At 46.2% G+C, this 23,336-nt stretch overlaps 1 protein-coding gene across 16 annotated transcripts in view; it reads left to right on the top strand.

Moving 5' to 3' along the window:
• The window catches only part of ZFP64 (ZFP64 zinc finger protein), a 142,563-nt gene that overhangs the window by 77,568 nt on the left and 41,659 nt on the right, over nt 1-23,336 (top strand). For 6 of the 16 annotated variants that reach the window (XM_081557292.1, XM_081557293.1, XM_081557280.1 and 3 more), the window contains 4 exons: nt 8,840-9,001; nt 10,431-10,493; nt 14,431-14,682; nt 20,860-22,289. In XM_081557292.1, coding sequence (XP_081413418.1) covers nt 10,457-10,493; nt 14,431-14,682; nt 20,860-22,139 — 1,569 coding nt within the window. In that variant the 5' untranslated portion in view covers nt 8,840-9,001; nt 10,431-10,456 and the 3' untranslated portion in view covers nt 22,140-22,289. Of the gene's footprint in view, nt 1-8,839; nt 9,008-10,430; nt 10,494-14,430; nt 14,683-20,859; nt 22,290-23,336 lie in introns of those variants that run through there. The other 10 variants (XM_081557284.1, XM_081557286.1, XM_081557285.1 and 7 more) reach the window with 4 other exon arrangements.

Below are 23,336 nucleotides of genomic sequence, written 5' to 3'. Positions count from 1 at the left end.
CCCTGCTTGAAGTCATGGGGCTTGGGGTCAGGCCCCTGTATTAAAGTCTTGGCTGCAGAGGGCCTAGGAGCTATGTGAGTGATGTAAGAGCTTGCGTTGTCTCCTTTTTAAAGTGGGGACAAAAATACATAGAAAGGCCATGGAACTTGGTAGTGGAGAGAATCTAGGTTCCTGAGCCAGACTGCCTATCTGGGTTCAGATCCCAGCTACATCACTTCCCATCCAGGTAACCTCAGGCAGGTGACTTAGGGTCTCAGGGTCTCCATTTGCCCAGCTGTAAAACAGGAGAGTAATGATAGTACTCACCTCAGAGGGTCGCTGCCAGGGGCTCCTACATGGAAGACACTCAAGCTGTCAGGGTTAGTTCTCATTACTTACTGAATCAGGGGGCTGTAAAAATTAAGTGAAACAGCACATGGAAAATTTAACGCAGGCCCTGACTCATGGCAAGCCTCCAGACAGTATTAGTTGAGTTATCACTGACTTTTCCCACCTCTTCTGGTTCATTCCTACTTTTTTAGGACCCAGGTTAAAAGTCACCTCCACCTAGAAGCTAGCCATGATTTCTCCCTCCCTTCCTCACCCCGAAGGTTAGGTTCTTTACCACTTTCTCAACTAGCACTTATCACAGTTGCCATCAGTTTATTTGGTAACAAGCAGTCTTCAGCCAGAGAAGTGAATGCAGATGCTCCTGGGATCAGGCAGGGGCAGCAAATACGGCAGCAGATGGGCTGTGAGGGGGAGTGGGTAGGCCAGCAGGGGACAGCCCCCAAGAGAGCCAGGGAGCTCATCAGCTGACCTTGGAGTTGCTGGGAGCTGGGTTAACTGCCCTGGGCGGGCCGTGCTGCTCCCCTGCTGAACAGAGTCATAGAACGTCCACACGGGCCGGGGCAGCTCTGACTGTGCTGGGACAGGCTGAAAACAGAACTCCTCTGTCATCATGCCTGAGCCTCAGAACCCCAAGCATCCCCTCCTGCCCCGCTGGTCAGCTGCTTTATCGATTTTATCTGCTGCTCTAGCCTTCTCTGCATCTCAGCACTAGTCGCTAAGATATCAAATTATAGGCTTGTCCCCACTTCCTGACAGCCTCCGATGCAGGCTTCCTTGAAGCCTCCTCGCAGAATCATCTAACGTGAGCCCCAAACATCTAATACACCATGTGCTTCCAGGCACCCTCTTACTGAGACCCTCCACAGCCCCCGTGGGGTGAGGGTTCCCTTACTGTAATGAGTAATCAACTTATTCAACTACAGGTGAGTCCCTGGTGGTCTTTAGCCAGAGGTCATTGACCTGGGAAAGACCCAGCCCACCTAACTGATTTTGAAAGCCTAAAAAACAAAGTTATCTGAAGGCTCAGTTTGGCCTGTGGGCCTCAAAGTAGTGGGTTGTTTTGTTTTGAATTTTAAGTGACCCTTACTCTGTATTTGTAAAACAATAATTAGTAGTAAACAAGATAGTGGTTTAACTTCTAGTTTACTAGACTATAATCTCCCTGGTTTAGTCACAAAGTCGTGTCCGACTCTTGGCGACCCCATGGACTGTAGCCTGCCAGGCTCCTCCATCCATGGAATTCTCCAGGTAATAATACTGAAGTGGGTTGCCATTTCCTCCTCCAGGAGATCTTCCTGACCCAGGGATCGAACCCAGGTCACCTGCACGGCAGGCAGACTCTTTACCGGCTGAGCTACGAGGGAAGCCCAATAACCGCCCTGGAGGAGGGACTAATCAGTCTTGCTTTCTGGCCGGCCAGCAGCAGGCCTGGCACATCCTAGGCGCTCAGTAAAACCGTTACCAAGTAAATGCAGGAGGGGGCGCGGTTGAGATTAAACTCGTTCAAGTCCGTGGCATGGTGCCGGCTCCATCATGAGGGCCCAGTGAGGGCGGCTCCAGGACTGGCGGGCGCCAGATGCTGGAGTCGAGATAATGGAGATGCTTCCCTTGGAGAATTCCAAGCTCGTCTGGGAGCGGAGGAGAACTTAGTTGTAAGACATACAAGCCCAGCCCTGTGTGACCCGTACCCCCTCATGCAGAGAGTTCATGGAGTAGATTGGTCTCTGCGGAGAAAGCCACCGGGAAAAATGATGAGTGAGATCACAGGCATGATAGACCTTGAGAATCTCACCTGCCTTTGGGAGGAAGACAGTGGGAGCGGGGTGTTTCCTCCCGATGGTCTGAAGGTGGAGAAGCTAATCCCTGCTGCTGAAGAGGAGATCTAACATGTAACCACAGTGGCTGGAGATGATATAGGGCATATGGGGTAGCGGCCCCTGCTTTGATCTGGCCTTCATTCTGAAGCAGCTAGGGAGCCAGTGAAGGTTGTTGAGTGTGTGAGCAGTTTAGTAAAACAAACTAGGTGTGAGTTGCCAGGAGGATCTGGCAATAATAATAGTAATAGCTAATTCTTGTGTGTGTTAGTTGTTCAGTCGTGTCTGACTCTGTGATCCCAGGGAGTGTAGCCCACCAGGCTCCTCTGTCCATGAGATTTCCCAGGCAAAATGCCGCGGTGGGTGGCCATTTCCTCCTCCAGAGGATCTTTCCCACACCAGGGATGGAACCCACGTCTCCTGCATGGGCAGGCGGATGCTTTACTGCTCTGCCACCTGGGAAGCCCAGCTAATTCTTAGGTGCTGCTTGTTATTGCGCCAAACAGTTTTCTCAGTATGTGAAGCAGGTTTTCACAACTTCAGTTGTTAACGAATTTAAATTTAACGTTTAATTTGAAAAATTAAAGTTTTGCAACATATATTAGATAAACTAATAATTATTATCCCTGTTTTACCCATAATGAACTAAAGCACAAAGGCGTTCAATAACTTGATTGAGGTGACAGAGGCAGAAAGGGGCTCGAAGCCAGACCTGGGGCTGGAAGCCAAGCCCTCGGACTGCAGAAGCTGTGCGTCTGGCCGCCCCACAGCACCCTTAGTAAAGTCCTCATCGCAGCCTTTCTCAAAAGAACCCCCTGGAGCTTCAGTAAAAGATGGAGATCCCCAGCCCCCTCCCTTAACAATCCCATCTGGGTGGTTCTGAGCAGGGTCCTGGGAGTCTGGGCCAGCCAGTGAGGGCTCGGGTTAGTTCAGATGCTTTCGGTTGCTCTCAGCAACACTAAGCTACAGGAGGGCTGGGCTGTAAGACACGGCTTATCTCGGGATAAGAGCTGGCAGGGCAGACCCATATCTTTGCGTCTTCTTGCTCTCCTGGGCAGTAATGCTCCTCATGGCCACAAGGTGGCTGCTGCTTTCCTCCTCAAGTCTTCACTCAGCCCTGCTCAGGGATGGGGAAAGGGACCTCTCTTTAACAGAGGAAATGCTTCCCCAGGAATCCCAGATCCCATTGGCTAAGATGGGTAACAGGCCCAGTTCCACTGTCCTGGTGTAGCCAGGCCAGCAAGGGTCCAGGAGAAGGGACTTAGCAGTGGAATCCAATCCCAAAGCCCTTCTGGCCACCCACACTCCTGCCACTACCCTACTAGAATAGTCTCGAGCAGGAGTTCTCAAAGCTAGTATGCGAAAGAATGGAAAACTTGTGTAAAATACAGCTATAAACACACCCAGACTATACCCAGACCTCGCATCAGAATCTCTGGTTCGTGATCAGTTTTGAGAACCACTGGGCCAGGAGAAAGGCAGGAAAGAATGGAACTCTAATCGGTGCCAGTCTGGCCCTTGGGTGCTTCTTTTTTCAAAACAGATGTCCACAGCAAACCGCAATGTCTTTGTCCCAGTTCCTAACCGCAGGGCAAGCAGGTCTGATCGGTCCAGCTTCTGTGCCCGTGTCTGCCCCCAGACCAGCCAGCTGCTGCAGAGAGAGGGGCGGGGTCAGGAATTAGAACCTGGTGTTGGGTTCAGCCCTTGGAACCAGGACTGTTGGGCCAACCTGCGGATCAGATGTGGATCACGTGAGGGGAAAACCCTTTAGAAGAGCATGAGACGACCTTTCCTTACAGAATTCCTTACAGAATTCTCCCAGGAGGTAAATGCTGAGTTTGCACTCGAATCAAGGCCCGTAAATGTGAGCTGTAAGCATGGACAATATGGGGAACAACAAACAATAGATTTAAATATGTGACAGTGGAGGAGTAGCCTTAGTTTGTAAAGATCATTTACAAGTCAATAAGAGAAAAGTCAAAATTTAATAGCAAAAAAAAAGCTAATAGCCTGAATAGGCAGTTCTTAAAGAAGATATGTGAATGAATAAAATATAGTGAAAAGGGATGCTTTACTAATTATGAAAGAAATGCAGATTAAACTAAAATGATCTCATATTGTCCTGTCAGCTAGTCTGTGTGATAGCCAAGGTGAAGGGGAGAATATATATTGATTTAGATTTTCCTAAAGGATCTTATAGTTATGGGTCACCCAAGTCATAAAATGACCATTCCATTTTGACCTGGTTCTTCAGCTTACAGGAAGGTATCCAGAGAAACTAAAGAGATCAGTTTAAATTTTGGGATAGGTTATTTATAAAGGTAAACCCCTAGAAACCAACTCAATGTCCAAAAAAGAGGAAAGGGTTAATTTAACTGGGACAGCCCAAATGGTGGCATGTTATGTAACCAGAAGAAATTGTGTTTTGGGTGAGTTGATAACGTGGCAGAATGCTTTCACATAGCAAAACTGTTTAATAAAATTGTTTAATCGTTTAATAAAAAAGAAAAGAATAGAAAGTGATTTAAGCCATGATCTCAGTTCTATATTTTTTAAATCTATGTAAAAAGAACACGTTAGCCATCTGATCCATCATTAACTCAACAGGTGTTCTTTGAGCCCCTGTGCTGTGCCAGGTTCCTTGTGAGGTTCTAGGAAACAGTGATGGAAGGAAATACACGTCCTCACTTGGCGCATCCAACCCAATGGCGGAGAGGAAGGTCCTCAGATACTTTGCCACATACTTACAGTAGAGATGAGTGCTTCGGCGGAAGAGTGCAGAATTCCATGAGCATGTCGTGCGGGGTCTGCTGCCGCGTGGGGACGGCATTGGTCTGCTTTTCTTCTCTGCGCTTCTCTGTGCTCCCTGGATTTTCTACAGTCGGTGTTTCTTTTGTTTTGACAATATAATACACTTCTAATTTTAAAAAAGGGAAAAGGATTAAAACTGGAGTTTTTAAGTTGAAGAAGAGAAAGGAGAAGCAAAGGAACTTGGGAGACATGGACGACTTCAGATATTTGAAGAGCAGTATCGTGGGAAGAGCTGTAGTTGGCCCCTGTGAGCTCAGCAGGTCTAAGACGCCAGTGGGTCCTAAGCTCAGAGAGCGGTTTTGGTTCCCTATGAAATTCATGTGACAATCTTGCTTTTTAAGCAACATGATGAGTGAATAACTGAACACCCGAGGTGCTCCTGCCACAAACCGAGACTGCGTCTAACAAGCTGCGTGTTTCAGATGTGCACCTGGGCACCTGGGCAAGCCAGGGAGAGCCCCAGAGTCAAACCAAACCGAAAGCAGGTGTGAGGCTGTGAGCTGCTGGGGGTGTAGGGAGGGGTGGGGGCTGATCTTCTGAAACACTGGTCTTGATTGTAAGAGCCAGACCCACGGGGGAGATAAGGCCTTGAACTCTTGCAGAAAGTTAAAAATGAGACACCCCCATCCACCCACACCCCCAGAAAGCAGCAGCTCATGCTACAGATCACCCCAGTGAAAAGAAGGGTTGAGAACATTCTTCCCTGAGGGTAAGTTCATGCATCTACTAGAAGCGCTTCCCCCGCTCAGCAGATCTGGGTGCTTGGGGTTGTCCCTGCTGCCTTCACGTCTGCTGGACACTCAGACTCCACTATTTATGCCAAATCTGAAGACAGACAAGGGACACCCCCCCACCACCACCGCAAAACGCCTCCCTCAAAGACACCGAAAGCTCAGGCAGCAAAGGCACAAACAGACCAACAGGACCACATTGAACTTCTGTGCACCTAAGGAAACAATTGGCAGAATGCAGAGACAGCCTCCTGGGTGGGAGGAAACATTTGCAAACCAGATTTCCGAAAAGGAGCTACCACCCAGCACACTCTTACGTTTCCCCTTTGCTGTGATTCACCACAAAAGAGAGGCTAAGGCTTGTGGGGGCGGGGCGGAGGGGCGGTTAGCAGGCCCGGCTGTCTCCAGGGACGGTGGGAATCCCAGGCTGAGGACCTTTCCGAACCCAGGACTCGCCTCCCGGGGGCTTACAGCCGCCGCAGCCGGACTGTAGGGAGTGCCTGGCCACCGTCACCACCCCCACCCCCTGTGCCTCCCCGTCTTCTTTCTGTCCCACAAGCTGGGAGGTCACAGTGGCAGGACCAGCCATCCTAGTTTTATCTCAGGTCCTGTGACCAGGGGAGCCTCTTGGTCCCAGGCAAATGGAGGTGGTTGCTCCCCCTAAGCCTTGATCATTCCCGCTAAGAGTTTGGTGCCCAGTTCTGTTCAGCTGTAGGGATTAATGTTTATTAAGACTCAGCTGTGCCCATATCCTGCACTACTGATGCTCTCACGAAACTCTGTGATATCCTTGTGAGATGGGCGCAGTGATTATCCCCACTGACAGGCGAGGAAACTGAGGCTCAAAGGAGATCCTTGACTGGCCTGAAGTCCCACCCGTAGGAAGTGGCTGAGCCTGGACTCACATCAGTTCAGAGATACATCATAACACCTGAAATGGGGCTGCACCTTGGACTCAGCGAGATGGCTGCCGGCCCGGAGGTGGTCACCAAGGAATTGTCTTTGCACGTTTGTGAATAAGCTGGATTATTACCAATAATCACTGTTTTACTCACTTGGGCAGGGATGTGTGCATGTTTTTTGGAGCTTTGTGTGTTGGGTTTAACTGCTGTTTGAAATGTCTCCTGAGATACTGCAGGATCATTCAGGTTGAAGATGAAAAGTAACTGTGCCCAAAAATACCTAGAAATAGTGGTAGGGGGTCAATTTGATATTGATGAGGCACATTTTGTTGCTGGAGGAACAGCCATTGGTTTTTGCAAAGCAACAACTGAGAGAGATGGATTCCCTCAATTAGACAAAGTTGAGTGAAGGTTTACTGCTGAGCTGCATGGAAAAGTATGGTCTACACCATGAGTTCTCAAACTTGTGTGTATTAGAATCACATGGGCAGCTTGTTAGACCGGACTGCTGGGCCCACCCTCGAGTTTCTGATTCAGTAAGCTGGGGTGGGGCCCAAGAATTTGCCTTTGTAGCAAATTCCTAGCTAAGTCCAGTGCTGCTGCCTGGGGACCCAACACTGCTGGCTGGGACCACAGTTTGAGAACCAATAGCTAAATCCCACAGAGTAGATGAAACATCTCAACAAGAGGCAGGTGTGGTTGATTAGGTCATCAAAGAGACTTGGCAAGAAGATGGAACTTCAGTTTGTCAGAATCTTTTGCCAGCTTTAAACAAAAGCCACTTACCTCCCCCCTACATATTTCAACTGAGAAGAATGGAAACCATGACTTTGCTCAAACACCAAATGCTGCTCGGCCTGGGTGCTCTTGGACATACACTGGAATGAAGTTGTCATTGCTCAAAGTGCCTGAGAGGTACGTGCCAGGAACATGGATTTCCTGTGAAATGTTCAATGAGGTCTAAAAGAACTCATTCAATACATATAAAATGTCTAAGGAATATCAATATATGTAAAATACCTAAAAGGAATATGAAAGCAGTGCATTATGTGTTGAATTGACAGTTTTTAAAAAGTTATTGTATATAAAATAACATAACATCTTACAGTCTATAACATCTTAGCGTCAAAGATAGAGAATGTTTGTTTTAAGAGAAAATATAACTAGCACCTCAGACCTTTGGAGTGAGTATTACTGCTTCAGGCAAAGCCGCAATAGGGAGTGATGTCACGCCCGTGTCGATTTAAAGACGTGTACTTTGTAAATACAGTGGAGAAATGTCAAAGGTGGTGCCTCCGTGACTAAAGTTTGGGAAGCAAAATATGACATTGGCTCTCAAAAATCATCAGTAGGGCCTCTCAGCCTGACAGGTTCACCTGAACAAGCCCCAGAGGCCGAATTTACTCCTCTTTGAAGCCAAATCTCCATGTGACAATTACATATACTAAAGGAAGAAAGAAAACATATATTCCCAAACTCCAAACTATAAACTTAATTAATAAAGCAGTAAAAACAATTTTAAGAAAAGACATTTGGGACTGCCTGTTTTACCTATTATAATGACAAAAGTTAAAGATGACAATGATGTTTGGTCTTCTTTTTATTTATTCTTTTTTCCTCAAAACTTTAGTGAGAATATAAGGTTGGTTGGTGGGTTGGTTGGTTTTAGGAGTGCTTGAAGAATATTTGTGTTTAGAGAGTATTCGTAGTTTTCCCAGAATTCCTTCTGTCGGTTCCTTTATGGTTTTTATAAGGATTTTGTGATAAAAGCTTATGTAAGTACAGTACTTAATGCATTTGGGTGAAGTTAACAGAAAACCTACCTGGTAAAAACGATAGGACATTTCTTGTTTATTTAATGAGTGTAGATTTGAATGGGTTTCAGGGCTCTGGCTTGACATCTCCCTTTATGGTTACAAAGTGGCTGCCTCAGATCCAGACATCACATCCTCACTCAGGCATGTCCCAAGACAAATAGTAGGGCGACCAGGGCAGCAGAATGAGTTTTCCTCAACTGCCTCTCTTTCTGCCCCACCTTTTTTTTAAATCAGGGAGAAAATCTTTTCTAGAAGCCCCCCCAGCAGATGTTCTCTAGTCTCATTGGCTAGAACAGGGTCACAGGACCACTCCTAAGCAGCAAGGAACAGTGGGAAAACAATCTAACATAATCATTCTCACAAAGGAATGTAGGCAAAGGGAGTAGCTACTGGGTATTCCTATTATGAAAATTAATAATCATCCTATCTTTTAGTTTCAGCTCCAGAATTTGTTTTTGAACATGGCTATCAAACGTATCTGCCGACGGAAAGCAATGAAAACCAGACAGCCACTGTCATCTCTCTCCCTGCCAAGTCGCGTGCCAAAAAGCCCACAGCCCCACCTGCTCAGAAAAGGCTTAACTGCTGCTATCCAGGTAAAGGTGATATTTAACAGGTCCAGGGCTCGACCTCCTGAATTCCCGACAACTGGGCAAAGATGTGCTCCAAACTGCCTGGCTTAGAAATCAACCCCACAGAATTTTCATCATCACATAGGACCCACCTCTCACTGTCTCTGGTCACTGTGCACTTGGGCTCTAAGACTTTTAACAGCCAAGGATCTTTGAATGGGACTAGTGAGAATTTCAGATTACTGTGAATTTTTCTTGGTTCTACAGCTTAGGAAGATATCCAGAAAAATTGTCCCTTACTTATTTAAAAAAAGGAAAACAAAAAAATTTATTTGGAAATAATTTCAGACTTAGGGAAAAGTTGCAAAAATAGTACAAAAAGTTTCTGAGCACACTTGTGTTATTGTTCAGTCGCTAAGTCGTGTCTGACTGTTTTCCACCCCATGAACTGCAGCATGCTGGGCTTCCCTGTCCTTCACTGTCTCCTGGAGTTTGTTCAAATTCATGTCCATTGCAGTCGCTGAAGCTAACTAACCACCTCCTCCTCTGCCGGCGCCTTCTTTTCCCTTCAGCCTTTACCTTTCATCTGGATTTCCCAAATATTAACATATTACATTTGCTTTACTTTTTGTTTTTTTCTGGTGGTTGGTGGTTTAGTCGCTCAGTCGTGTCCAACTCTTTGCGACCCCATGGATTACAGCCCGCCAGGTTCCTCTGTCCATGGGATCCTCCAGGCAAGAAGACTGGAGTGGGTTGCCGTGTCCTCCTCCAGGGGATCTTCCCAACCTGGGAATTGAACCCAGGTCTCCTGCATTGCAGGCAGATTCTTTACCAACTGAGTTACAAGGGAAGCCCCTGTTTTTTTCTAAATATACATATATTTCCCCCAAATTTGTAGACATGACTTTTACCTCTAAGTACCTCAATATATATATTTCCTAGAAACAAGGAAATTCATAAAACCACAGTATAATCATCAAAATCAGGAAATTAACATTGATAAATGCTGTTATCAAACTGCTGACTTTATTAAGATTATGCCAGCTGTCTCATTAACATCCTCTGTATCAAAAGAAAAATATTTTCCCCTTGGTCCAGGATCCAGCTTGTATCACACGTGGCATTTAGTTTTCATGTGTCTTCAGTTTCCTTTAGTGCTAAGCTTTTGTCTTTCATGAACTTGATATTTTTGCAAAGCAACAGGCCAGTTATTGCATAAAATGTTCATCACTTTGGGTTTGTCTGATTAGGTTGAGGTGCAGCAGTTTGAGCAGGAAGCACAGAGTGATGTTATGTGCTTCTTGGTACCTGGAATCAGGATTCACACTGATACCTGTTGGTCCTGTTACCATGGAATTAATGTTCATCAGTTGGTTAAGGAAGTTGCTTCGCTGTTTCTCCATTCTAAAGTGACTGTTTCCCTCTGTCATTGGTCTTTCCTTGCCTTTTTAAGGTTGCCAGTTCAAGACTGCCTATGGTATGAAGGACATGGAACGTCACTTAAAAATCCATACAGGTAAGTGGTCACACACATCCCTCCTCTGCTGGGAGCTGGGGGTCCAGACAAGTCAGACACATGATATGACACAGACCTCATTGGTCATCACGGGAGTACAAACACAAATGAAATAAAATCAAGATGCTGTTTCTACACATGATTTTGGTAGAAAATGTTTAGAGCAAGAAAACTCAGTGCTAGAATCAACATGAGCAAACTTAGGAGTGGAAATGTGAACTGGTATGGGCATTTTGAAAATTGATCTGCCAGAATTAATTACAATTTAAATGCACCTGTTCTTCTCATCTGGAGGAGAATATCTTGTAAGCGTATGTGTGTATGGTGTGTGTGTAATGACCCGTAAACGTTTAGAGCAAGAAGGGGGAGAATAGTAACTTTTCACTTAGGTATCTTTACACTGCCCTCATTGGATGGATACCTGAATGTGTTACTTTTGCAGTTTCCAAGGGGGAATTTAACAAAAACTATGTTCAAAGGAGAAAAAAAGATTGATACATGGAAAAAGAAAACCACAATGATTTCTGGTGATTTAATTTTCTTTAATGTATCATTTTTGTGTCTCCCAGACTTTATGCATGGAGAAGGAATTGCTTTTAGGCTATTTTTAACAAAGTATTAGATGCTTATAAGTCAAATGGTATAGTCATGTATAAATGCAATGAGTATCCATGAATATAAGGGAGGGACACTAAAATTTGTCATGGGCATCACTAATTGCCCAAAATCTGCTACTTAGCCTCAGATAAAATATCTATAAGATAAAATAAAGAAGATAAAATATCCAGCAGTTATCTCAGATATTCCTTGGCCGGGGCCAATGATTGCTTTGTTGCACTGGGGTCACCATCAGGTCTAATTAGCCTCATAGAATCTTGTCATTTGAATTTCATCCAGTTATCAGACTCTGAAATTATTACATTTCAGGTATTGGTAAGCATTCTCAATGCACCAAGCAATAAATCTCTCCTGGTGGGTTTCCTGTGTTGAAGTTCCATCAGTCACATATAGCATATTCATCATTGCAAGAGTAAAGTGCTATCATGATTCATGAAAATTAGGGAAATTTTATAAAAATATAAGTGAGGACAGTGACCTGAAGTTCCCTGCTGCAGATCTTCAGGGAGCTTCCTCTACTCCCGGTTAAGCAGGCTTGGGTTTGTAGGGTTTCTATGTAACTGCAGCGTCTCTATTAACACCTTCAAGTCGGAGAGTTGACAGTGTCCTTGCCTTAGAAGAGGGTGTGGCCAGGACCAACAGGAGCAGGACTCTTTGCCCGCAGAGCTGGCCAGAAACCACCCGCCCAGCTCCACCGCCGTCCAGCATCGGCTCAGTGTGGCGAGTACATAGGATGGTACCCACAGAAGCTGTGTAGCAGCTGACAGTAACGAGAAGTGATCGTTCCTGGAGTTTTTGACTATGAACGTTTTTAATAATAAAATTATAATCTTTAATACAGTCCTGTAGATGTATTCTTAAATCCCAGATGTTTATTCTATGAAGATAGTGATGACCTTTGACTGACAATTGACTTTAGCACTTAGCTATTTAGGATTTGGTCAAAATATGTGTTTGGTATGTATAAAGTGAAAATCCTGACTCACTGCCTACCTCCTTCATACACGCCCAAAAGTCATCAGTCTTTATCGTCCAGTGTGTCTCATTCTCAAATTCTGGCCTATACTAGGCTTGCTGTGGTTAGTCACTCAGTCGTGTCCAGCTCTTTGCATCCCCATGGACTGCAGCCCACCAGGCTCCTCTGTCCATGGGATTCTCCAGGCAAGAACACTGGAGTGGGCTGCCATGCCCTCCTCCAGGGGAGCTTCCCAACCCAGGGATCGAACCCAGCTCTCCCTCATTGCAGGCAGATTCTTTACTATCTGAGCCACCAGGGAAGCCCATACTGGGCTTAAACAGACACAAAATGTACTTTTTCCATTTCTTATGAAATTAATATTGTATACACTCTCACTGAAGCTTGCTGTTTCTCACTTAATGCTGGAGGTCTTTCCACATCCATATGTGTCTGTATCTACTTCATTCTTTCAGTGGCCAAGTAGGAAATTGGTTCGTTAATTTACAGTATATCCATACAGTGAAATACTTCACCCTTAACAATAATGTTCTAGAAATTTGATGATGTGAACATGATTGAAATTATTTCAAGTATAAGAAAGTAGTCAATAGTAGGGAGACAGTGTTGCATTTGGCTAAGAAGGCAAGGCCATCCTGGATTCTAATCCAAGTTGAGAGGGTTAAGTAAAACCATTGAGAGACACAGTACCATTCAAAAGTAAGCGTTTAAATTGATATTGGTCGGGAAGGCTTTTGTACCCCAAAATGTACATACAGAAGTCACTGGGAAAGTGTACATCGAAAAACTGGCAGGTGTTCAAGGCTGGCAGGGCTTCCCCGATAGCTCAGCTGGTAAAGAATCCACCTGCCATGCAGGAAACCCCAGTTCAATTCCTGGATCGGAAGATCCCCTGGAGAAGGGATAGGCTACCCACTCCAGTATCTTGGGCTTCCCTGGTAGCTCAGCTGGTAAAGAATCGGCCTGCAATGGGGGAGACCTGGGTTCAACCTCTGGGTTGGGAAGATCCCCCGGAGAAGGGAAAGGCTACCCACTCCAGTACTCTGGCCTGGAGGATTCCATGGACTGTATAGTCCATGAGGTCGCAAAGAGTTGGACCCGACTGAGCAACTTTCACTTTCACTTCACTTTCAAAGGTGGCAAGATGACAGGTGTGTCAGTGAATACAGATTAAGCTGCTGTAACAAAGACGCTCAAATGCCAGCTCACACACGGTAGGGGTTTATATCTGTCTCGCGTAACTGTCCAGAGGTAAGCAGGTGGTCTGGGCAGACAGGCAGCTGTGTTCCGGGAGGTCATCTGGGGACTTAGGTCCCCTCTGAGTATCGCAGTGCGTTGGGCACATACCCACCCTCTGCGGCTGTGTTGTCTGCACATGTTTGCTCACCTCCATGTCTTGGTAGCAGCTGGCAAGACAGGTGGGAAGAGAAAAACCAGAAGTCAAACAATTTCCTTTTATGAAAGGAACACGTTTACCTTTTCTGCCATTTGACTGATGATGACTTTATCGCAGAATCACCCCTGGCTGCAAGTGAGGCTGAGAAATGTGTTCTTAAGCTGGTCAGCCATGATCTCAGAGACTCTGAGTTTTAGGCTGTGTCTGTTATGAAAAATAAAAAAGAACAAATGGGTATAAAAGACAATGTTTCTCATTTTTACTTAGCTGCATTTTAAAAATTTGCATTGCTTTCTATTTTTAATTGATAAGGAATTCATATTCACTGTCAGAAAAATTAGAAAATACTAATAAAACAAAATATAAGCAATTCCCCCCTCCCAAGATGTTAGCTCTTTGCCAATTATCCATCTAGTTTTATGTATTATTATTATTTCTTTATTTGACTGCACTGGGTCTTAGCTGCAGCATGTGGGATCTAGTTCCTTCACCAAAGATTGAACCCTAGCCCCTTGCATCGGGAGTACGACTCTTAGCCACTGGACCACTAGGGGAGCCCCATCTAGTTTTATTTTTTAATTGGAGTATAATTGCTTTACAATGTTGTTTTGGTTTCTGCTGTACCACAAAGTGAATCAGCTATGTGTGTAGATATATTTAAGTATATATATATGTTATATATTTATATCCCCTCCCCTTGAACCTCCGTCCCTCCCCCCTCCCACCCTCTAGGGCACCACAGAGCACCAAGCTGAGCTCCCTGTGCTGTCCAGCAGCTTCCCACTAGCTGTCTGTTGACAACTAAAACCCATCCATCTCGTTTGGGGCTGGGGGGACTTTCAAAATATTCTTGGGTGACTCTGCCTTACTCTTTTCTTAAGGCAGCGGGAAGTAAGCCTTTTTCCTTTCTCATCTTGTTCCCTGCTGCCGCCTGTGCTTGTTTGAAGGCGACAAGCCCCACAAGTGTGAAGTCTGCGGCAAGTGCTTCAGCCGGAAGGACAAGCTGAAGACCCACATGCGCTGCCACACGGGCGTGAAGCCCTACAAGTGCAAGACCTGCGACTACGCGGCCGCCGACAGCAGCAGCCTCAACAAGCACCTGCGCATCCACTCCGACGAGCGGCCCTTCAAGTGCCAGATCTGCCCCTACGCCAGCCGCAACTCTAGCCAGCTCACCGTGCACCTCCGCTCCCACACGGGTAAGTCCTCCGTGTGGTCCTCGCTCCGCGCACCCACCTGCCTGTCAATCACCGGCACCTGCAGGCGTTGAGTCACAACCTCAGGAAAGGAACTGCACATGTCAGTTCTTACCGCAGTGCGGCGTTTTGCTCTCCATCAGCTCAACAGGGGAGAACAGTAAAGTTATAACTTTATGCATACCTTTATGTAGCTGTATAACTTACTAGTATTTAATCAAGAAGGTGCTCTAAATGAAATAGAGATATAAAATGCATTTTTCGTAAATGTCTGCACAATATATGGTTAGACATTTCAATGATTTTTTAAAGAATACTCATCAGTTCAGCATGGGACAGCTTGATGGAAAAACTCAGCAGAGTAGGTAACTTAACAAATTATGTATGTTTTCCTTTTAGCAAGTGTGTGTCTGTTAGCTTTTGATTCATTAATGCTGTGTAACAACCACCACAAAATCTCAATGGCATATTAAATTAGTAAAAGCATTTATTGCTCACATACTTCAGGTCAGCAGGGGGTTGGCTAGACATTCCATTGATCTTGGCCCGGCTTGATCATGAATGTGGGAAAGGCCAGGTGTCCACTGACCTTGGCTGGGCATCTGCTGGCTGTCCCCCTGCTTTGGCTGGGGCAGTCTGGCTCTGTCCACACATCTCATGGCCTCCTTCTGGGACCAGTGGGCTACTCCAAGTTTGTCCTTCTCATGACGATGGCAGACAAAACAAGCATGTCCCCACGTGTAAGCTCATTTCAAGCCTCTGCTTGCATCCCATTGGCTAAAGTCAGTTACCCGATTGGATCTGGTATCAAGGGGTGGGGCTGAGCTCACCCACAGTGGAAGGTCATCAAAGGTTACCTGGCGAAGGCCGTTTTCACACCAACCAGAGTTCACTCCACCATCATCCACTTCTCTCTGACATGCAGGTGCACTCTTGCTCTCCCAAGACCCCCACAAGTCACATCTAATCATAGAATCAGGTTTAAAGACCAGGATCCTATAATCTCCATCAGGTACAGATACGGCTTCTCTTGACCTAGAGCCTTTTGAATTTGAAATAAAAAGACAAGTTGTCTGTCCTCACACTTCCAGCATATAGCAGTAAAACACAGTCAGAATACTTACAGTAATCCTGCCGTTCCAGAGGGAAAGAACAGGAGGCACTTGGCAGTCACTGGCCCACAGATTTCTGAACTCTCTCTGGGAAGATGCTTCCAGGTCCCCCAACTCTGAGGACAGACAATGTTTCTTGAATAAGCGTTGACCCTTGAATAAGGGCAGACCCAGCATTGACTGCCTGGTTTTTTACTTTGTCCACTGCAACATCCTTTCCTCACCTTCCTTCACCACTTCTGAAAAGGAGTGGAAATGTACTTTTGAGAAACTTTCTCAACCTGCTTCCTTCCTACAGAAACTTGGGATTTTTTTTGGATTTTATTTTACTCTAGACTGGTGACATCTTTGCTAGTAGAGCTACCTTAAAAACGTTGTGCATTTCCTGTGTATCTATGTGCCAGAAGCCACACCCACACTCCTCTTGGAGACTTGCCTTTCTTCTAAACCTGATTATAGACACTTTTGGCATGTAACCTTCTGGAGGTTGAAACCAGTGAGACTTTTAGGAATCCTGGTCCAGCTGAGAGGACTTTATTCTTTTGGAGATTTTAACAAGGAACGTTATGCTTTCACCACTCTTTCCTCATTTGTTCTTCCCTCTGAGATCAGCTCCCTGGATATGATCTTTGTCCCCAGGCTTTTGTCTTGCTTTGAAAATCTTTTGCAGGTTGGAGATGAGAAGCTTCATCCAGCCCAGCACATCTTTGACTTTGTATATTGTCTCTAAATTCCATTTTGAAATGGCCTGTTCTTCTTTGAGTTGGTCTCTTTCTTGTGGGACCTTATCAGATGCAGCTTATAGGACACTTTCACTGTTCTGCTTAGAACTAATCTCTTTGCTCAAGTCCAAACTTCAATGGGTAAACTTTCTATCTTCTGAGTCACAACAGGCGACAGTTTTACCAAACGTTTGCCGTTAAAGACTGGCCATTGCCACTTTTCGCTGCTTCTACCTGCCACCCAGTCCCAAAGTCAGTGCTACATATTTTAGTTTTCTGTTAAGGCAGCACTATGTTTCTGGATGCTAATATGTGTATCAGTTATCTAATGTCACAATGATGCTGTGTAACAAAAGACCCCAGAAAACCTCAGTGGATGCAACAACATGCCTTCTCTGCTCGTGTTGGGGGATCAGCTGAGTGTCACCTGGTCAACTCTGCTGGTCTTCACTGGGCTCACTTACAAATCTGATAATCTGCCAGCTGTGGGCTGGGTGTCCAGTGGTCTTGGCTGCAGCAATCCAGCTCTGCTCCGCCTCTGTCATCCTCCTTCTAGGATCAGCGGGCAAGGACAGGATTGACCTTCTCATGGCAATGGATGACAGAGGTACACGTGGGCAAACCCTCATTCACAGACCCTGATTCAAGGCGTTATTTGTAACAAGTCTAGTTAACATACCCTCCGCCAAACCCAGTGACATGATTGAGGCTATTTTGGGGGGTCATGGAAGGTCACCCTGCCCCTGCCGGGAGAGCCTGCATAATCACATACCTGGAAGAGGCCATGGCTGCAGAGAGGGCTAGGAGTTGGGGACCTCTGGGATCATTAAGATACTATAGCAAGTTAAGACGTTGGCATGACTGGTGTCCATTTGATTTTCTTCAAAAGTCTCTCCAACCTAAGTTAGGGGCACTGAAGGATGCAGTTAGCGAAGTGGGTCAGAGTCAACTTAGGAGGGAAAACTTACCATTTATAGTAACATATTTAAGTTGGTCTAGAAAAGGTATATTTTCTAAAAATTTAAATGTATGCCATTTATGCAGTGTCTTCATGGAACATTCATTTCCCTTTTATAAATCTGTGGCACTTGTAAATTTTTATAAATTGTAAAATTAATAGGAGTTTGTTTTTATCTTTTCACCTCTTTGATCAACTACCTTGTCTTAGTAGCGACCTGAACTCAAGAAAGCTCTGTCAGCTTAAATATATCAGTTGCTTATTCTTTGAGCAACATTCACTGAGTCCCACCAGGTACCAAATACTCTGGGGATCGGGTGGTGGGCAGGAACGGATGTAGTCATTAGCTCTGGAGAACTTCTGGTCCTGGGGGACTGTTACTAACCTTTCTACCTCATTTAAGAAATTAATTTATGGCTAAAAGGAAAAGGACTTCCCTGGTAGCTCAGCTCATAAAGAATCCGCCTGCAATTCAAGAGACCCCAATTCAATTCCTGGGTCAGGAAGATCCCCTGGAGAAGGGACAGGCTACCACTCCAATATTCTTGGGCATCCCTGGTGGCTCAGATGGTAAAGAATCTGCCTGCAATGCAGGAGACTGGATTCTATCCCTGGGTCAGGGAGATTCCCTGGAGGAGGGCATGGCTACCCACTCCAGTATTGCCTGGGGAATTCCATGGACAAAGGAGCCTGGCAGGCTACAGTCCATGGGGTTGCAAAGAATTGCACATGACTGAGCGACTTTCACTTTCACTTTAAAAGGAAAAAGAAGCAAATATAAAAATGTTTTTAAAAAGGAAAAAGATGATGATGATGAAGAGATTTAAACCCTCTGCTTTCATGTCAGAAAGTGCTGTTAAGCTCTGCAACTCAGCTATGAGATTTGGTAACTTGGTTTTTCCAGGTTTGACCTTTGCTGGTTGCTTTAAAAAAAAAAAAAAGGCACACGGATGGTCACTAATTTGGGCAGTGATGTAATTGGAATACTTAGTAGAACATTCTGGAGCAGCAGTTCTTCCTCTGAATTCACAGACACCTCCACCAAGAGATCCATGAGTAGAATTTAGGAGGTCCATGAACTTGGATGAGGGACAAAATTACACCTTCATGCTCACTGATCTTACTAGAATGTGATGTGTCCTTCAGTTATGAAAATAGGCATCCGATCTGATTACAGTATGTGTGACCTTGTCGTCAATAGAAGTCACAGATCTTTTTATAACAAGTATTTTTGATAGATCAATATATAGTTTACTTTCTTCTCTATTTGGAAATTATTGTAGTCCCTAGACTGACTATAGCTTGTCACTTAATGTGTTAATAAAGCACAGACATTGCCAAATCACAGGTTTTTTTCTTTCAATTTTTAATAACTTCCAGTACAATTAGTTTCTCTTATATTCCTATTGATTTTTATTTTAGTTTACCTTGTGCATTTTTTTTTTAACCTTGTGCATTTAAACGTTGTCCTGAGAAAGGGTCCACGGATTTCACTGCCAAAAGGGGGCCCCATGTCATGAAAAAAGTTATGAGCAACATTCTAAGGCAGAAGTCAGCAAGCTTTTTCTTTTTTGTTTTAATAGTTTTATCCATTTATTTTTGGCTGTGCTGGGCCTTCCCTCGGTGCAGTAAGTGGGGGCCACCCCACAGTTGGGGTGCACTGGCTTCCATTGCCGTGGCGTCTCCCAGTGTGGAGCGTGGGCTCTAGGGCGCAAGGGCTTCTGCAGTTTCAGCATGAGGGCTGAGCAGTCGCAGCTCCCCAGCTCCGGAGTCCAGGCTCCGCAGTCACAGCTCACAGGCCTAGTTGCTCCAAGGCACGTGAGATCTCCCAGACCAGGGATCGAACCAGCATCTCCTGCCTTGGCAGGTGGACTCTACCACCGAGCTACCAGGGAAGCCCAGCAAACTTTTTCCATAAAGAGCCAGATAGTACTGTAGGCTTTGCAGACCATACAGTGTCTGTCACAGTTACTCACCTCTACTGTTGCGGCAGGAAAGCAATCATCAACAACACATTATCAGATGGACATGACTGTGTTACAATAAAACCTTATGTACAGAAACAAACTGTGGGCTGGATTTGGCCCATAGTCTGTATAGCTTACCATTCTTTGTTCAAGAGTTTTGTGTGAATGATCTTAGTGGCATTTTAGTGATGCAAAGTGTTGTTTGGTTTGGAGCGTCTTCATTTTCTCAAAGCTTGTTTAATCTGCTCCCTGCCATCATTAATTGCATTTATTGAACATCTCACGATGATGTTATAGGTCTTGTACCAAAAAGCCGGAACACAGTCCCACTCTTTTAAGTTAACAGTAAGAAAGCCTTGGTCGTATGTACAGATAATCACCCAGCATCTAAAAATACCAGCTTTGGAATCAGCCTGGGCTGGACTCCGAGCTCTGCCACGTATCACCCAGTGACTGTGAACAGCGATGTAGCCCCTCTAGGCCTCAGTTTCCTCATTCATAAATAGTGCTGAGAATAATACTGACAGTGGTGCCCACCTCATAGGAATGTCGGGATCTTCAGATGTGACCATTCTTGTGGAATGCTCAGCAGGGCACCTGCCTTCCCAGAAGCCACCGAAGACTCTTAGCTGCTGTTCCTCTTGCTCAAACAGCATTGCAATGGGTGGGCTCACCAATTCGCTTCAGTTATCAGACGATTGGGACTTGGCATTCACTGAGGAAATAAATTTGGAATATCCATGTCCTTTCAGATGTTTGCAATTTCGCTTTTCCTGTTCATCTTTCACCGAACATGAATCTTAAAAAAAAAAAAATCAAGCAGTTGGATTTTGTAACTCCCAAGAGTAAAGAACGCAGCTGGCGATGTGGGATAAATAAGTTGCACGCAATAAACACATCTTTAATGATAAAAATCTACATGAAATATAAGTGGGGCGTCTCAATCACTGTAAAAAGAATATTCTGATGAGTGAGCACGGAGCTGACTGATTTGAACATGTACCCTTGAATCTGTTACAACACGTAACTCAATCAAAATCAACGGATTATGCAAAATTATGCAACTGTGAACAGTTCCCTAGCAGAGAGAGCACATTAACGGTAGGAAGAGCTAGCTTGATTGTTTTCAAGGATATACTGAGTGTATTCACAAATCTTATTTTACCGGGGACAATTAAGCAGGTTGATTTTCAGTCTCCGTTTTCCTTCCGGGTATTATGATGGTGGTGGTGGGAAAGTTTGGGGAAAGGAAAGAAGCCCCGGACCCTTTTTGTTTTTCCTCCCAGGGGCTGCTAGGAGCTGCAGTTAGAAGGTCTCCACCCGCCCGCCTCGGTTTAAGCGGGTTTCTGGTGTGTACTTCGGGGGGATCCGCTGTGGTTGTTGCCTGCCTGTTCTTATCGAAACTCACCTTGTGTTGACAGGGGACGCCCCCTTCCAGTGCTGGCTCTGTAGCGCCAAGTTCAAAATCAGCTCGGACTTGAAAAGGCACATGCGCGTGCACTCGGGGGAGAAGCCTTTCAAGTGCGAGTTCTGCAGTGTCCGCTGCACCATGAAGGGGAACCTCAAGTCGCACATCCGCATCAAGCACAGCGGGAACAGCTTCCAGTGTCCGCACTGCGACTTCCTGGGGGACAGCAAGGCCACGCTCCGCAAGCACAGCCGGCTGCACCAGGCCGACCACCCCGAGAAGTGTGCCGAGTGCAGCTACTCGTGCTCCAGCAAGGCTGCCCTGCGCGTGCACAGCCGCGTGCACTGCCCCGACCGGCCCTTCAAGTGCGGCCACTGCAACTTCGACACCAAGCAGCCCAGCAACCTGGCCAAGCACGTGAAGAAGTTCCACGGCGACGCGCTCAAGAGCGAGGCGGCGGAGAGGAGAGACGTGGGTCGGCAGAGCAGCCGCCAGGCAGCCAAGCTGGACGCCAAGAAGACCTTCCACTGCGACCAGTGCGACGCCTCGTTCATGCGCGAGGACTCGCTCCGCAGCCACAGGCGGCAGCACAGTGAGTACGGCGACGGCAAGGGCGCCGACGTGACGGTCCTGCAGTTCCAGGTGGACGCTGGCAAGCCGCCCGCCGCGCCCCTGGCCGTGGGGCACCTCCAGGTGCCCCTCCCGCCCACCCCGGCGCCCCAGTTCAGCGAGGGCAGGGTCAAAATCATCGTCGGCCACCAGGTGCCCCAGGCCAGCACCATCGTCCAGGCGGCGGCGGCCGCCGTGAACATCGTGCAGCCCGCCTTGGTGGCGCCGAACCCCGAGGAGCTGCGGGGCAACAGCCGGCTGCAGATCCTGCGCCAGGTCAACCTGATCGCGCCCCCGCCGCCCTCGGGGTGCCCCAGCGAGGCCGCGGCGCTGCCCCAGCCGGCTGTCCTGCTGACCACCCACGACCAGACGGAGGGGGCCACTCTGCACCAGACCCTCATCCCCACCACCCCGGGCGGCCCCCAGGAAGGCTCTGGCAACCAGACTTTCATCACCAGCTCGGGCATCACGTGCACTGACTTCGAAGGCCTGAACGCCCTGATTCAGGAGGGGACCGCTGAAGTGACCGTGGTCAGCGACGGAGGCCAGAGCATCGCAGTGGCCACCACGGCGCCGCCCATATTCTCCACGTCCCAGCAAGAGCTCCCCAAGCAGACTTACTCCATCATCCAAGGAGGTGCCCACCCAGCCCTGCTCTGTCCCGCGGATTCCATCCCAGACTAGTGCTTATGAAACAAAAGAAAGGGGGGGAAAGCACTGACCCACAAACAGGAAGTCAGAGGATTCTGTAGGAGAATTAGTTTCCTTACTGTTTTCAAGGGCTGTTGTGAAAACCGCCTCGCCCCCACAATAAATTGCAATTTTTATACTGCTCACTGTAATTTTTTTACACTGTGATGGTTTTGAGACCTCTGAATCACCATGTTGTAACTGCTGCAGAGTCTTCAATGCTGCCAACAGGATCCCATTTAGGGGTTGGAATGAAATGAGTAGCGTGAATACATTTGTTGGCTTCCAACTTGATTTCCCAACTCTAATAAAGGATTTTTCCATCTCATTAAATTTGTGTAGTAGATGGTACTTCTCAGCCGGTTGTAAGCTTCCATTCTGAAATCCCCCCAGTGTTTGGGGTAATAGTTTTTTAATACATGGATACAAATCTATTGGCATGAAGGACCATTTTCTACATAATGTTACATAGATATTTGGCTAAAAACAGTTTAGTGCAAATGAGGGGGGGAAAAGAATTGGTTTCTTAATAAGTTGATACATGATTCAAACATAACAAATGTTAATGATTCTTTAGAGTCACCGTATGATTTGAGTTATTGGGGGGTGAGTTATATAATTAAAGAGAACTTGAAGAAGCAAAGGTTCTTAGCCCTCTCTCGTAAATAGTATGTAAACTTCTTACCTTCTTCACAGTCAAATATGTGTGGTGACTAAAGTGACCCAACTATCGTTTTTATTTTAAAACTTCAGAGTGACAACCCTGACATTTCTGTTTAGACGCTGATATAATGCAAGTTCCTCTTAGCCTTTACGACAATTTGCTAGGATACCGTTGTGTTAGATATTAATATACATGCAGTCCCAGGGATCAGACAAGCGAGACTGGAAAAGCACCTATGTTTTTCCAAAGGGTGGGCTGTACAGAGAGGAAAATTCAAATTTTACTGTTTTGAATTGAAATGCTGTGTGATCAGTAGGTGGCGCCAGAGAGTAGTCTCAAGTTTCCCATACTTCGAAGACCTGAGGCTTCCCTGCTGGCTCAGATGGTAAAGAATCCGCCTGCAATGCAGGACACCCAGGTTCGATCCCAGGATCGGGAAGATCTCCTGGAGAAGGGAATGGCTACCCACGCCAGTATTCTTGCCTGAGGAATTTCATAGACAAAGGAGCCTCGAGGGCTGCATAGTT

Source organism: Giraffa tippelskirchi, chromosome 13 (genome assembly GCF_054371585.1).
Source record: "Giraffa tippelskirchi isolate mGirTip1 chromosome 13, T2T-mGirTip1v1.2.pri, whole genome shotgun sequence".
In the NCBI taxonomy this organism is placed as follows: domain Eukaryota; kingdom Metazoa; phylum Chordata; class Mammalia; order Artiodactyla; family Giraffidae; genus Giraffa; species Giraffa tippelskirchi.
The sequence above is the reverse complement of the archived record's forward strand: the minus strand, read 5'-3'. Positions and strand labels throughout refer to the sequence as shown.